We start from the raw sequence: 17,061 nt of genomic DNA on the forward strand, positions 1-17,061 counted from the left end.
TAAAACCAATAATAATGTTTATTTTTATTTTATCCTGCAGAGGCGCCACCACCAAATTGTGAGGGCAACCAAATCACTCAGACCAGTAAAACCAGATGCAACTTATGGGTCCCATGAGCTCCCATCTCCATCAGGTGTTGGCTCCGCTCTTGGATTTTAAGGTTTGTGGAAAGTGCATGCTTCCAGGAGTTCTGTGGGGGCAGAGCAGAGGGGTTGGACAATTAAAAATCTTCCTATATTTAGTTCCTGTTAAACGAATCAACAATTAAGCCCAATACAAAAGTACTCAGACCAGTTACCCTCCTCCTCTAGTGGGTGAACCTGACCCTCCTCCCAATGCTTCCTCCTCCTGCCTGCACACTGGGCAGTGCCCCACACCAAGGTCAGTCACAGGATTTCCCTGCCTTGCATCATCCTCTCCCTTATGTCCTATGGGCAGGGCTCCCACACCTGAGTCCATGTGGCTGGAATGAGCCTAAGAGAATTATCCTCTCAGATCCAGGCAAGGAACTAACATAATGAGATGCACTAAGCACCAGGCCTGGCTAGTTCCCCTGCTGGGGGCTAGTTCCCTTGCTGGGGGCTAGTCTCCACCGCCTCAACAGAACAGTAGCCAAGGATCCTTAAATCAGAATTATGTGGGCAGCTGTTAAAATACAGAAATCCTGAACCTGGCACAGACTTGCTGAATCAGTATCCCAGGGCCTGGGAATCAGTATCTTAAGGAATGTGGCTAATGGACCTGTACTCTGCAGTTGAAGAATAACCTCCCTTGAGCTACATGGTATTCTCCCAAATCTTCCAAATGATTCCAAGTCATTAAATGATGTCCAACATAGCTATAGCACAAACTGGTATTCTAGATAAGTGTAAGCACACCTTCTTTTGTTGTGCTGTGCTTTATTGCACTTTGGAGATACTGTTTTTTTCCAAATTGAAGGTTTGTGGCAGCCCTGTGTCAAGCAAGTCTCCTGGTACTATTTTTCCAATAGCGTTTGCTCACTTCCTGTCTCTGCATCACAGTTTAGTAACTTGAAATATTTCAGACTTCTTCATTACTGTTATTATCTTTGTCATGGTGATCTGTGTTCAGTGATCTTTGATGTTACTACTGTTAATTGTTTTGGGGCACCACAAACCATGCCCATTACTATGGCAAACTTAATTGATAAATATTATGTGTGTTCCTGCTGCTCCACTAGCACAACAATGTTGAAATTAGGCCAATTAATAGCCCTACATTGACTCTAAATGTTCATGTGGAAGGAAGAATTGCTCATCTCTCTCTTTAAAACAAAAGCTAAATGTGATTAAGCTTAGTGAGGAAGGCATGTCAAAAGCAAAGATGGGCCTCTTGTGCCAAAGAGTTAGCCGAACTGTGAATGAAAAGAGAAAGTTATTGAAGGAAATTAAAAGTGCTACTTCAGTGAACACAGAAATGATAAGCAACAGCCTTATTCCTGTTACAGAGAAAGTTTTAGTGGCCTAGATAAAATATCAAACCAGTCACAGCATTCCCTTAAGCCAGAGCTTCAGCTGCAGCAAGACCCTAACTCTCTTCAGTTCTGTGAAGGCTGAGAGAGGTGAGGAAGCTTCAGGAGAAATGCTTCAAGTGAGTACAAGTTGGTTCATGAGGAGGAAAGAAGTTGTCTCCGTAACGTTACAGTCAAGGCGGAGGCTTCCCTGGTGGCTCAGTGGTAAAGAATCTGCCTGCCAATGCAGGAGACACAGGTTCAATCCCTGGTCCAGGAAGATCCCACATGCTGTGGGGCAACTAAACCTGTGGACTGCAACTACTTGAAGCCTGTACCTCTAGAGCCCGTGCTCTGCAACAAAAGAAGCCGCCCCAGTGGGAAGTCAGAGCACCGTAGCAGAATAGCCCCTGCTCACCACAACTAAAGAGAGCCCACACACAGCAACAAAGGCCCAGTGAAGCCATTAATAAAATAAATAAATGAGATTTCTAAAAAATAAAATAAAAGTGCAAGGTGAAGCAGAAAGTGCTGATATAGAAGCTATAGTAAGTTACACAGAAGACCTACCCAAGATAGTTCATAAAGGTGGCTATACTAAATGAGATTTCCAATGTAGATGAAACAGCTTTCAATTGGAAGAAGATACCATCTAGGACTTTCATAGCTGGAGGGGAGAAGTCAGTGCCTGTCTTCATGATCAAATGATAGACTGACTCTCCTGTTAGGGGCTAATGCAGCTGGTGACTTGAAGCTGAAGCTAGTGCTCATTTACCATTTTTAAAAAACTTAGGGCCCTTAAGAATCATTCTCAGTCTGCTCTGCATGTGCTCTGTAAATGGAACAGCAAAGCCTGGATGACAGCACATCTGTTTATGAGAGTGTTTACTGCATATTTTAAGCCTGCTGCTGAAACCTACTTTTGCATTCCAGTCCGCTATAATGAAAAGGACATCTTTTTTGGGTGTTAGTTCTAAAAGGTCTTGTAGGTCTTCATAAAACCATTCAACTTCAGTATCTTCAGCGTTACTGGCTGGGGCATACCCTGCTTATTTAACTTATATGCAGAGAACATCATGAGAAATGCTGGACTGGAAGAGGCACAAGCTGGAATCAAGATTGCCAGGAGAAATATCAATAACCTCAGATATGCAGATGACACCACTCTTATGGTAGAAAGTGAAGAGGAGCTAAAAAGCCTCTTGATGAAAGTGAAAGAGGAGAGTGGAAAAAGTTGGCTTAAAGCTCAGCATTCAGAAAACGAAGATCATGGCATCTGGTCCCATCACTTCATGGGAAATAGATGGGGAAACAGTAGAAACAATGTCAGACTTTATTTTGGGGGGGCTCCAAAATCACTGCAGATGCTGACTGCAGCCATGAAATTAAAAGATGCTTACTCCTTGGAAGAAAAGTTATGACCAACCTAGATGGCATATTGAAAAGCAGAGACATTACTTTGCCGACTAAGGTCCGTCTAGTCAAGGCTATGGTTTTTCCTGTGGTCATGTATGGATGTGAGAGTTGGACTGTGAAGAAGGCTGAGCGCCGAAGAATTGATGCTTTTGAACTGTGGTGTTGGAGAAGACTCTTGAGAGTCCCTTGGACTGCAAGGAGATCCAACCAGTCCATTCTGAAGGAGATCAACCCTGGGATTTCTTTGGAAGGAATGATGCTAAAGCTGAAGCTCCAGTACTTTGGCCACCTCATGCGAAGAGTTGACTCACTGGAAAAGACTCTGATGCTGGGAGGGATTTGGGGGCAGGAGGAGAAGGGGACGACCGAGGATGAGATGGCTGGATGGCATCACGGACTCGATGGACATGAGTCTGAGTGAACTCCGGGAGATGGTGATGGACAGGGAGGCCTGGCGTGCTGCAATTCATGGGGTCGCAAGGAGTCAGACACGACTGAGTGACTGAACTGAACTGAACTGAACTGATTGAAGCCTACTGCTCAGAAAGAAACATTCCTTTTAAAATATGACTGCTCACTGAGCGCATACCTTGTCACCCAAGAGCTTGGATGGTGATGTACAAGATTAAAGTTGCTTTCATGCTTGCTTCCTGGTAGCTCAGATGGTAAAGTGTCTGCCTACAACGTGGGAGACCGGGGTTCAATCCCTGGGTCAGGAAGATCCCCTGGAGAAGGAAACAGCAACCCACTCCAGTATTCATACCTGGAAAATCCCATGGACCGAGGAACCTGGTAGGCTACACTCCATGGGGTCACAAAGAGCTGGACACGACTGAGCAACTTCACTTCATGCTTGCTAACACAACATCCATTCTACAACCCATGGATCAAGGAGTCATTCCAACTCTTAAGTTTTATTATTAAAGAAATATGTTTAATAACTGCCATAGACAGTCAGTCTTCTGCTGGATCTGGGCAAAGTCAACCGAAAACCTGGAAAATATTCCTCATTCCAGATGCCATTAAGAACATTTGTGATTCATGGAGTAAGGTCAAAATATCAGCATGAACAAGAATTTGAAAGAAGTTTATTTCAACCCTCATAAGTGACTATAAGGGATTCAAGATTTCAGTGGAGGAAGCAACTGCAGATGTGATGGAAATATTAAAAGATCTAGAATTAGAAGTGAAGCCTGAAGATATGACTGAATTACTGCAAATCTCATGATAAAACTTTAAGAGATGAGGAGCTGCTTCTTATGCATGAGCAAAGAGAGTGGTTTCTTGGGATGAAATCTACTCCTAGTGAAGATGCTGTGAAGATTGTTGAAATGACAAAAAGATTTAGAACATTATATAAACTTCACTGATAAAGCAATGGCAGGACTTGAGACGGTTGATTCCTATTTTGAAAGAAGTTCTACTGTGGGTAAAATGCTATCAAATAGCATTGGATGCTACAGAGGAATCAGTCATGAAAGAAGAGTTGATCCATCAATTTCAGGCTTCCAGTTGAAGATGGCAGACTAGAAGGATGTGTACTCATCTCCTCCTGTGAGAGTACCAAGATCACAACTAGCTGTTGAACAACTATTGACAGGAGAATGCTGGAACCCACCAAAAAAAGATACCCTACATCCAAAGACACAGAAGAAGCCACAGAAAGATGGTAGGAGGGGCACAATCATGATAAAATCAAGTCCCATACCCTCCAGGTGGGTGATCCACAAACTGGAGAACAATAATACCAAAGAAGTTCTCCCACTGTTGTGAAGGTTCTAAACCCCATGTTAGGCTTCTTGGCCTGGGGATCTGACAAAGGCACTGGGAATCCCCAGGGAATCTGATCTTGAAGGCCAGCAGGATTTGATTATAGAATTTCCACAGGACTGAGGGAAACAGAGACTCTAGTCTTAGAGGGCACAAACAAAATCTTGCACACACCAAGACCCAGAAGAAAGAATGACCCCACAGAAGACTGAACCCAAACTACCTGCTAGTGTTGGAAGGTCTCCTGTGGAGGTGTAGGAGGGCAGGGGCTCATAACAGGAACAGGGGCACTGGCAGCAGTCCTGGAAAGTCCCCGTTGGTGTAAGCCCTCTTGGAGGTCACCATTAACTCTACCATAGAGCCCATAAACCCCAAGGCTGGATCACCTCAGGCCAAAAAATCAGGGAGGGAGTGCATCCCCACCCTTCAGCAGATAATTGGATTAAAGCTTTACTGAGCAAAATCCTGCCCACCACAGAAGGACCCAGTTTTTCCCACTGCCAGCCCCTCCGATCAGGAAGCTTACACAAGCCTCTTAGCCTCCTCCATCAGAGGGCAGACAGAAGAAGCAAGCAGAACCACAATCCCACAGCAGCTAGAACAAAAACCACATTACAGAAAGTAAATCAGTATGAAGAAGCAGAAAGTTATGTCCCAGATGAAGGAACAAGATAAAACCCCAGAAAAACAACTAAATGAAGTGGAGATAGGCCACCTTTCAGAAAAAGAATTCAGAATAATGATCGTGAAGATGATCCAGGATCTTGGGAAAACAATGGAGAAGATGCAAGAAATGTTTACCAAAGACCTAGAAGAACTAGAGAACAAGCAAACCGAGATGAATAATACACTAGAAGGAATCAATAACAGAATAACTGAGGCAGAAGAATGAATAAATGACCTGGAGGACAGAATGGTGGACATCACTGCCAAAGAACAGAATATAGAAAAAAGAATGGAAGAAGACAGCTGAAGAGACCTCTGGGACAACATTAAACGCACCAACATTTGCATTATAGGGGTCCCAGAAGGAGAAGAGAGAAAGGACCTGAGAAAATATTTGAAGAGATAATACCCGAAAACTTCCCAAACATGGGAAAGGAAATAGTTAACCAAGACCAGGAAGCACAGAGAGTCCCAGGCAGGATAAGTGTGTTCAAGGAGGAACACACTGAGACACACAGCAATCAAACTGACAAAAATTAAAGACAGAGGTAAAATACTAAAAGCAACAAGGAAAAATGACAAATAACATGCAAGGGAACTCTCATCAAGCTATCAGCTGATTTCTCAAGAGAAACTCTACAAGCCAGAAGGGAATGGCATGATATATTTAAAGTGATGAAAGGGAAGAACCTACCACCAAGATACTCTAGCCAGTAAGACTCTTTTTCAGATCGGATGGAGAGATCAAAAGCTTTCCAAACAAGCAAAAGTTAAGAGAATTCAGCACCACCAAACCAGCTTTATAATGAATGCTAAAGGAACTTCTCTAGGCAGGAAACACAAGAGAAGGAAAAGACCTACACAAAATAAACCCCAAACAATTAAGAAAATGTTAATAGAACCATATATATCGAAAATTACCTTAATTGTAAATTGATTAAACCAACCCAAAGACATAGACTGGCTGGGCAGATGAAAACTTGTGCATGCATGCACTCCCATTTACCACATGACTCTGCTTGACCCATCAGATTGTGTGTAATTATTATATATTGTTAGGCTAATCATGTTCCCATTATGACTTGCAATTGTAATTATCTTTTTATTTTTGGGGGGTCTGGCTATTCATTGTGAAAACTAGTAAACATCTTTTTCTATTGTGATTATGAACCTTTGGCCTATCTAAAAAATTTATGACATTTTGATTCTACTTGTTTGATTTAATATGAAAAGCATGTTAGAATTCTAATTTTAAAAAAAATAGATATGCAGCAAGCAAAATAAATGAGTAAATAGGTTGTGTGTAGGATAAAAAAGAAATACATAATAAAAATATTTCAATAATAGTATCCTTTAAATTTTTTTCCAATGGTATTTATAATATCTAAATTAAACTGTACAATTTTTTAATGTATCTCTGATTCTCTAAAGAATCAAGAGAAAGTTTTTGTAATTTGTGAAAATAAAGGTTAAAACCCAGTCATCAAGGATTAAAAAAAAAAAAAAAAGAGTCGATTGATGGGGCAAACTGAATTGTTGTCTTTTTTTAAGGAACTGCCACAGTTGATCTGTCAGCAGCCCTCCACCAGCAAAGAGATTATGAAGGCTCAGATGAGAGTTAGCAATAAAGTATCTTTAATTAAGATACATACATTGTTAGACATTTTTTAGACAATGCTATTGCACACTTTATAGTGTAGTATAAAGGTAACTTTTATATGCGCTGGGAAACCAAAAACTTCATATGAGTTGCTTTGTTGCAATATTCTTTTATTGCAATGGTCTGAAACTGAACCTGTAGTATCTCTGAGGTATGCCTGTGGTGTGTATAGCAACTTTAGAGTTACTGGTACTTATCACCATTCAAGCTCTCAAGAACAGCGCCATGTAAAAGAACTCTCTGCAATGCTGGAAATGTTCTCTTTTGTCATCTATGTGGAGACATAGGTATCTACTGAGCACTTGAATTATGGCTGGTGTGACTGATTTAAAATTTTGTTTAATATGAATATAAATTTAAATATCCACAGGTAGCTAGAGGCTACCATTTTGAACAAGGCAGCCGGGTATAAAAAAGGTGTTCAGAGCAGAGCACTGGGCATGGGCACATAGCTCTCTTCTAAGTAATCGCATGGAATTCTGCATGTCCAGTGCCATCAGCCCATGTCCCCTTACCATCTGCCCATACAAGTAGCCTTTCACTCATGCTAGGCTGCATTGTTCCCTCATCATTTCATCTAGTCAATGGATCATCTCCTGGTGACTACAGTCTGCCCCTCCTTTTTAATCCAGCACCCAGAACCCCAACCATATTCACTCTGCAGGTTCCCCATGCTGTTCCTCCTACTCACTTGAGGTTGAGCATTGTCTCAGGTTAGTCATAGCTCTGACGTAGTCATCCCCTAAGTAGGAGTCATATGTTTTTTTCGCAATTGAAGCCAAACATTTAGTGTCATCCCTGAACAGAAGGTCCTTGGAAGTTGATTGGAATAAACAAAAATTGCTCGTGCAGTCGGTTACAGCTTTTCCGAAATCAGCCTGTCAAATGGACAGAAAGTACATGAGGATCTGTGGAAAAGAGCCGCTGGGAACACATGCATAGGATGGAGGAAACTGGAATCTGGGAACCAGCCCTGGGAAGAAAGGGAAGCTGCAGGGGATGCCTCGGGATCTTTCCACATCCATCCCTTGGCATTCACACAAATATGGGCCCCAAATCTAGGCTTCCTTGAGGCCCCAAAATCCTTTGTAGGGTCCAGCCTAGTCCCATCTCCTTGGGGAAGTCCCTCCCTCCCACCGACCCACTGCTAACCTCTCTGATCTCTCTTCCCCACTTCATTGGCCATGGCCTTGGGGATGACTGCCAGGAAATGAGAGGACAGAAACATGTCCCTTTTAAGTATTATTATCAAGAAGGTATTAAATAAGAGCCACCCAGTGAGGGGTGGTACAGGTAGCTGTTAGCTGCATCTCTGATCCTAAATTGATGAGGCTGGACTCGTCCACATCTTCTAAGATTATAAATGAAGTAATGATTACAAAAAGTTTAGCATTCTATCTAGCACTTAGGAAATGTTCATTAAATGTTCATTATTAGTGTCATTTACCTTAAGAGGACCCACAAAGGTGTGCTATCTTCATTTTTTAAAGGAGAAAACTAATGATGGATCAACAGGCAGGAGGCTGTCACTGAGGGGAGTTTGGTCTTAAGGGGTGGAAGGGTCTTTAGGATTAAAATATTCAGACAGCCCCTCTCCCCACAGGGCCAGCCCTGGGTTGGTTGTTTTCACCAGAGGACAAGCTCCCTGAGGGTAGGGTTCCTGGGTTTTTCCACCTTTTGGAATGGTTCTCAGTCTGTTTAAGCAAAAGAAACACAGTCCACATTTTATGACTTCTACCCAGAAAGAGTTGGGAAACAGGATTAATTGCCTTCATTTTTTTAAAAAAAAGGCAGAAGTGGGTAAAATGAGGGTACCACAGAGCAAGGTCAGGGTCTAGCTAGAAGGCAGATGCTTGGACCCTGGAACACATGCGTCAGTTGAGGTCTGATTTCCAGCAAGCAGAAGATATGAGTAGAGCCAAGTCTGGGAGATCCAGTCCACCCTCCATACCTTTACAGTTCTAACTTCCAGGAAAAGAATGCAGGAGTGTGGGCTTCTCCTCGCCTGCGAAATCCCTCAATAATCCATACCCAGACAAGAAAAACAGTTTGGAGTCCCTGGCTGGTCCATACCTGCTGTTTGTTTAATATTCGCTCCACACAAGTCGCCTTATCTTTCCGTGAGACCACAGCATGATTCGGAGCTCGGGCCAGGTAGCAGTTCTCCGCATCTTCCACAGCTTTCCTGGTGCCATCCTTGCATAGTAGTTCAAAATCTCCCTTCTTCAGATCTTTTGCCCATGCTTCACCATTATTTCCTAGGTTCAGAAAAGGTGCATCAGCTAAAGCTTTGATCAAAACACCCTCACTGGGAGATGTGACCACCCTCCACTAGCATGTGGGGGGCCTGGACCCAGTGGCCGGCAGAGGTTTCACTGATGTGGAGAGGAAGAGAGTTACCAGGAATTCCCTGGGGCCATTCCTTTCAGTCTTCCCAGCCACACAAGGGAGAGTGAACCACGTTCTGTGGATGATGTTCAAAAGGATCTTCATTTCTGCTAAGTTCCAAATTCCATTTAGACTCCAATGTAGGAAGCACATGACGCTCTAAGCAGATCAACAATCTCTGTACTATACCATCTGGCTGTGTGTGTGTGTATAGTTGCTCAGTCGTGTCCAACTCTTTGCAAACCCATGGGACCGTAGCCCACCAGGCTCCTCTGTCCATGATTCTCCAGGCAAGAATACTGGAGCAGGTTGCCACTTCCTCCTCCAGGGGAATCTTCCTGACCCAGGGATCAAACGTGCAACTCTTGGGTCTTCTGCAATGGCAGGCGGATTCTTTACCCCTGAGCCACGTGGAAAGCCCCATACCATCTGGCACTAGCAAGCAAAAGAATCTTCCCCAGAGGCTCTTTTGGAAGGTAGCCCAGTGCTTGAAATCTGGCTCATTCACACTAGTTCTATGTAAAATGCACAAACGCCTCTGTACATGAAGGCCCATATCCTGTTCTCAGCCCCTTGCTTCATCTTTTCTGTATTCTCTCTGAGAAAAGAACATCTCACCCATTCCCATGGTTTAAGTTCCTTCCTCCTGAGGCAATTCTCAAATCAGCTTTCCTGGTTTTTGCTTCTCTCCTAAGATTGCAGTCTTTTTCTTAATCTAATTTTCTCATTTAATTGAACAACAAAGTAAAAATACCCCTTTTCCTACACTCTTCAAATATACACTTTAGATTTTGATAGAAAACTCCAAATTGCCTGCCTCTCCTCCCACCAGTATCTGCACTTATCTTGCTCACCTTTTAACTTCTCGCCTTTCTTTTCTTACCACTCCCTCCAATTCAGTACCTTCTAAATGAAGTCCATCCTCCTTCTCTCCAAACCCATTCTGTTCTAGTTAGTAATTTATGCATTTATTCAATACTATGTTCCCATCCCTCTGTAGGACACAATCTTATTAAAAGTGGGAAATAGCGCACAAACCGAAAACAAAAGTGCAGGGCACAGATAATATCATTTTATATTTTGTGTAACACTCTCTAGATGCTGTGTGAGCAAGGCAAACAGCACAGTGAGAGTGTGTTAACTCGGGAAGCCTAGTTGGAGAGGGCAAGGATTCAGCAGTGTCCTGTAACATGTGTAGGACTGAGAAGAGAAAGGACTGCTTCTCTGAAGGGGGATGCAATGCTCTGGCAAGATTCAGGGACAGCTACATGCCTGGTGTTTCTAGTGGGTGGGGGAGAACAGCCCCGCTGGAACAGAGCCTTGGGCAGTCAGGCTAAAAACGCCCTTAAGATGGATGTGGGATAGAGTATGGCACTTTGTTATTCTTGTTTGGTTGCTAAGTCATGTCCAATTCTTTGTGACCCCATGGACTGTAGCCCACCAGGCTCCTCTCTGTGGGATTTCCCAGGTAAGAATACTGGAGTGGGTTGCCATTTCCTCCTCCAGGGGATCTTCCTGACCCAGGGATCAAACTCAGGTGTGCTGCATTGCAGGTGGATTCTTCACTGCTGAGCAACTACGGGAAGCCCTAGTGGGGCACTTAGGTAACAAGAAAGGTTGGTCTGTGAGAACTTAATGAATGGAAATCAATGTTAATGTGTGAGCTCCAAATAGGACAATTAGGAAAAATGAGAAGGGAGGTGATTTGGTCTGGGTTAGGGGCAGTGGGCATCTAGAAGGGCACGATAAAAAATTTTCTTTCCAGTAAAAATAATGCTTGTTTACTGTGGCTAATTTGTAAAACACTACATAGTTTTAAGGAATAAGACTTTGAAACCCAGTATAATTCCACAGCATTCACTTTCAACATTGATTAATCTAGGCTTGACTGACAGGACCTATAACAAAGTCCTCCGTAGGGACGAGGCTGTGTGAAGAGAGAAGTGTAAGGAGTTTGGATTTATTTTGGTTCAGGTTGCAGTATCAGTGTACTTCGTACATAAACATGACCACAGGGCAAACAGAGATCCTAGGATGGTGTTTAGGTAGGGAGTGTATAGGGAAGTAGGCCTCCTCTATAAATTCCCCTCAGAAGGTTATGGCTTTGGGAGTCTTGGCAAAGAGAACTGAGGTCTAGAGAGGAGAGCCCTATTGGAAGGATACAAAGAGAAATCAAGGAGTGGCAAAGAACCAGCCTAGGGTAACACTCAGGTAGCAGGAAAAGGACAGCCCTTAAAGGGAAAAGCAAAAGTTACACGAGGGGTGAAAGAAAAATTAGCCAAACCAATATTCCTTCAAGTAAGGACTTAGTAACTTCTGCGTAACTGACACTGTGATTGGTGTTGAGATGTAAGAAAAAAGTAGAGCTCCCTGTGACCATATTTTATTACAGAATGTGATGAATTTAATAATAATAGCATCATGGACAGAGGATTCTGTTGTGGGATGGAGGTGTGCCATTGGGGAAGGCTTCTTAGAGGAGTTGGTCCTGCACTAGAAGAAAAATTTGAAGTTGGGTAAAGGGAAGAGGGCTTCCCAAGTGGGTTAGTGGTAAAAAATCAACCTGCCAATGCAGGAGATATAAGAGACACAAGTTCAATTCCTGGGTCAAGAAGATTCGCTGGAGGAGGGCATGGCAACCCACTCCAGTATTCTTTCCCAGAGAATCCCATGGACAGAGGAGCCTGATGGGCTACAGTCCAAAGGGTCAGAAAAAAATTGGACATAACTTAGTGACTACACACACACACACACACACACACACAAAGGGTTATGAGGGAGGGAGGGACGTAATACTGCCTGGACTCTAGGGGGTGGTGTAAGCTGTTAGTGATACAGCATGGGCAGCTGGAATGCTCATTCTTACCAACATTTAAAAAACAGCTGTCTTGTTTTTAATGTCATAGCCATCTAATATCCACCCACTAGTTTTAGTACCCATTGATTGATGGTCCTGGCTTGAATCGATTATTGCTATATTGGTTGCCAAACGATAGTTGTTTAACTTCATGATTTTTTTCTACGTCTGTAATTAGCATTCTACAATAAAGAAGATGTTTCCCTTATACTCATTCATTTAATCAGGATGGATTCATGTGTTCTTATTTTATTCAATGGGTTGTTCAGTCTTACTACTGTTATTATTTCTTGTAGTGCTCAAAATGTCAGATATGGCCAGTGGAGGGCTTTCACAATAGTTCCAATGTGCTCTGACACGTTCCATCTCTCTGAGCACTTCAGCAAGATGCTCTTCGGTTCACCTTACACTTTTCCTGCCCCAGCCCCAGAATCAGCTGTTTTTCTGAGGGGCCATGGTTCCTCCTCTTGGAGAATGGTTTTAGAAGCCAAAGTCCTGGTGCTTATTCCTACAGGGGTGCTACTGTCTGTATGTTTTTCCGAGTGGATTTATAATATGGTTAAATATATATATTGGACCTAGAAATATGAGAAATAGTTATAAAGGGCCTTTGAGGGATAAGTTCACTAATTTTGAATAGGGACTGTGGATGTGATGAGTATTAAACCACGTTAGTATAAATTTCCTGATCTTGCTGATTATAATGTAAGTATGTAAAAGTCCTTGTTCTTAGGAGTATTTAGGGGAAAGAAGGCATAGTGCCTACACCTGTGAGAAGGCTTCTAGGAGAGATTTCAGAGCCACTGGGAAGCTCATGGTCCTCACCATTCTGCCTACGCAAGTGGATGCGTCTCTCATCAGTGAACAAACAAGTTGAAAATCACAGCTCTGGACCCTGACAAGAGCCCCTAACACTTCTACAAAGACATCCTGAACACAAGGGAACCAGCGACCCTGATTTACGGGGACAAAGTGTTGTGCACATACCATCAGTGTTCTGTTTGACAGTCTGGTCCTTCACAAAGGCCACATCTCCCTTCTCCACCAGACACCTGTGGAGTCCCAGACGGGGAGAGAGAAGAAAAGAGGTCAGAGTTACATCTGTCATTCAGAAGGGCCATCTTATAATCCAAGGTTTTTTAAAAAAATTTTTTAATTAGATGATAATTGCTTTACAATGTTGCGCTTGTTTCTGCTGTACAATGATGTGAGTCAGCTATACATATACATATATCTCCTCCCTCTTGAGCCTCCTTCTCACCCCCCATCTCACTCCTCTAGGTCATCACCAAGCACCAAGCTGAGCTCCTGGGTTATACAGCAACTTCCCACTAGTTATCTATTTTCATATATGGTAGTATATACCTATATATGTCAATAAGATTATCCCAATTTGTTTCACCCTCTCCTTACCTCCCTGTGCCCACAAGTCTGTTCTCTATGTCTGCATCTCTATTCTTCTCCTGCAAATAGGTTCATCAGTACTGTTTTTCTGGATTCCATATATATGCATTAATATACAATATACAATTTTTACAATATTGTTAAAAAACAATATGTTTTTGTCATTCTGACTTACTTCACTCTGTATAACAGACTAGGTTCATCCACATCACTACAGATGACCCAATTCATTCCTTTTTATGGCTGAGTATTATGCCACCTTAGAGAGCCAGGGCTGGCCATCTGATATCAGCAACTGTGACCCCCATTTGATCACTAATCTTATATATTACTAATATAAGTAATAAAAAGAAAACAAAACCTCTGATACGCTTTGTAGTTATACAGTTGCAGTTCTATATATTAAATTCTAAACTCTGGCACATTTTCTCCAACAGGTCTACATCCTTTCCCAAGCATCAATACAGATATTAGAGGAGCAGTTTTCCACCAAGCTGATTCCTTATGGACAGTCTGCTTGTGAAATTGGAAACTTGTGGACAGTGAATTGTTCTTATTCTAACTCACAAGGTGGTTCTAACTAGAAAATTGCGATAATCTTTGTTTTTCCTTTGCTAGTGAGCAGTTTAGTTATGAATACCACCATCATTGTGAAGTTGATGGATTCATGAACTACCAGGGTAGCAAAAGCCCAAGTCAGACAGGATAGTTAAAAACTAATAAGGTCATAAAGTGCATAGGTGTCTCTTTAAAAATGGTTGAAATTCCATGAGACAGAGATGTAAGCAAAGATGTAGAAATCATGGGCTTTCCTTTTGTGTATTTCCGTGGCCCCAGGCCCCCCAGGGGTGATTGGAAGAGTGTGCGCCAGATGCTTGACTCCTGCGCTTATTCAATTACGGCAGGGTTTCCTCACCTGGCACTAGTGACATTAGGGGCCAGATAATTCTTTGTTGTAGGTTGCTGCCCTGTGCATGGAGGATGTTCATCAGCCTCTCCCGACTAGCTGCCAGTTGCACCCCTTCAACCCTGCTGATAATCAAAAACATCTCCAGACACCGCCAAATGTCCCCTGAGGGGCAAATCCCTCCCCTGCTACCCCCTGCCATTGAGAACTGCCATGGAGAACTCCTGACCTGCACTATACCACCAGTCTTTGCTGTCTATGACAGCCAGTTCCAGAGATGGTGTCCCGGAGGGGCTTGGATGCCTCTTCACACAGGTTTCTACATATGTTTGTAAACATGCCACCCTAACATGCAGGACTAATGGGCTAGGAATGTAAGAATCTCACCTGAGCTCCTAAAAGGAACTCTTGTCAGGGCTGGGATTATTATTATTTTTGTATGAGGATTATAAGACTCACCTGAAAGCCCCTGTATAGCCATAGTATCTTTCATTGCTGTTGGGAACACACTCCTTTCCTGAACCCTTCTCTGAGCCAATGCACAGAGCACAGAGACTGGAATTTCGCTGAGATCCAGGTGCACAGCCTGCGCTGAAATATTCATCTGTTCAGAAGGACAAGAGAAAGTCAGCTCTTCCTGAGTCAGTATGAGTGGACTTTATCTAACACATCACAGGTGTGTGTGGCCCAGGTTCGGTAGAATGCTTATTATGTGACCTGCCATCAACTCAAGAGTTGCCAGGTGGTAGGCTCTGAAAGCAGAGAAGGCAATGGCAACCCATTCCAGTGTTCTTGCCTGGAGAATCCCAGGGACAGCGGAGCCTGGTGGGCTGCCGTCTATGGGGTCGCACAGAGTCAGACCCGACTGAAGCGACTTAGCAGCAGCAGCAGCAGCAGCAGGCTCTGAAAGAAAACTTAACTGAGGCTGGAAATGGTAAGTAACCATTACAATTCAGGTGGAGGGGACTCCATCAGCCTCCCAATAGTGTCATTACTCACCTAAAGAGAGATGAGATGGAAATTATGTGAAAGGTGACTGAAGCAGGTGTAAAATTGAAGGTCTCATTCCCTGAGTTGTGCCATTTGTTTTCAGGTGTGTTTTTTTTCCTCTGATATTTATTAGAAGAGCTTTTATTTACATTTATTTATAAATATTTATATATTTATGTTTAAGAGAAGAACTTAGAACTCCAAACCCAAGAAAATTCTGGGGAAATCTCACTCACAGCTCAGTGGCTCTCCCATGGCTGTATAACTGCCAGGAGGCTCAGGAGAGCAGATGTGGTGCCCTTGCTGGTGGGGAACAGAACTCCTGAAGTCGCCCCAGCTACCTTCCTGGCAAACTGATGTCACAGAGCATGTTAGTGCAAAGATGTGATTGCATCTCTGAATCTGAACCTCCTCTCCAATACACACAGGACTTGCCTGGCTCTAACTGTCTTTAGAGGCCTCTCCTTTTAAAGTTGCTACACATATTTGGAGGTGACGGGGGAAAGTACTCAGGAAGTTAAAGTAAATAAGAACCACAAGGAAACATATCCATGGTAAACTTATGCACAGATTTTAGGAGGTAGAACTAAGGCCCCACCTGAAGATATTCAGAGGACACAGAGAACAAACTGATTTCCACCCCTTCAAACGGGCCTAAGAGCTAAATCTGCCAAGATCTTAAAGAGACCTGAGAATCCCTTACACCATATTGCCTAGAAAGCTCCATGGCATGGCTTGTAGCCATCCACCAAATGGCCATTTCCTCTTGTTTCTCTGTAATAAAGATCAAGTTGGGTTTTTTTCTCTTAATTTTTTTCTCCATTAATTTTATATTGAGATATAATTGACGTGTGTGTGTGTTAGTTGCTCAGTTGTGTCCAACTCTTTGAGACCCCTGGACTGCAGTGTGCCAAGCACATTATATTAATTTCAGATGTACAACGTGATTCATTATTGTGACTATATTGTGAAATGATCACCACAATAGGTCTAGTTAATATCTATCAGCATACAGGGTTACATTTCTTTTGCTTTTGGCTAGGACTCTCAAAGTTATGTTGAATAAAAGTGGGAAGAGTAGACATCCTTGTCTTGGGGAATGCTTTTAGTTTTTCATTGTTGAGTATGATGTTAGCTGTACGCTTGTCATATATGGTCTTTATTATGTTGAGGTACGTTCCCTTCATGCCCACTTTCTGGAGACTCTTTGTCTTAAATAGATGATTGTTGTTGTTGTTCATTGCTTGATCGCTCATTTGTGTCCGAATTTTTGCAACCCCATGGACTACAGCACTCCAAGCTTCCCTGTCCTTCACCATCTCCTGGAGCTTACTCAAACTCATGTCCATTGAATCAGTGATGTCATCCAACCATCCCATTCTCTGTCGTCTCCTTTTCCTTTTGCCTTCAGTCTTTCCTAGCATCAGGGTCTTTTTTAAAGAATTGACTCTTCACATCAGGTGCCCGAAGTATTGGAGATTCAGCTTCAGCTTCAACATCGGTCCTTCTAAGGAATATTCAGGACTGATTT

At 42.9% G+C, this 17,061-nt stretch overlaps 1 protein-coding gene across 1 annotated transcript in view; it reads right to left on the reverse strand.

Moving 5' to 3' along the window:
• LOC138426722 (serotransferrin) overlaps positions 1-17,061 on the reverse strand; it is a 40,122-nt gene continuing 23,061 nt past the window's right edge. Inside the window, exons 13-17 of the mRNA XM_070289438.1 lie at positions 15,000-15,144; positions 13,217-13,281; positions 9,058-9,242; positions 7,676-7,862; positions 1-191 (exon numbers count right to left, since the gene is read on the reverse strand). Of these exons, the coding sequence (XP_070145539.1) occupies positions 157-191; positions 7,676-7,862; positions 9,058-9,242; positions 13,217-13,281; positions 15,000-15,144 (617 nt within the window). The 3' untranslated portion in view covers positions 1-156. The remainder of the gene's footprint in view (positions 192-7,675; positions 7,863-9,057; positions 9,243-13,216; positions 13,282-14,999; positions 15,145-17,061) is intronic.

This window comes from Ovis canadensis, chromosome 1 (assembly GCF_042477335.2).
Source record: "Ovis canadensis isolate MfBH-ARS-UI-01 breed Bighorn chromosome 1, ARS-UI_OviCan_v2, whole genome shotgun sequence".
Taxonomy (NCBI): domain Eukaryota; kingdom Metazoa; phylum Chordata; class Mammalia; order Artiodactyla; family Bovidae; genus Ovis; species Ovis canadensis.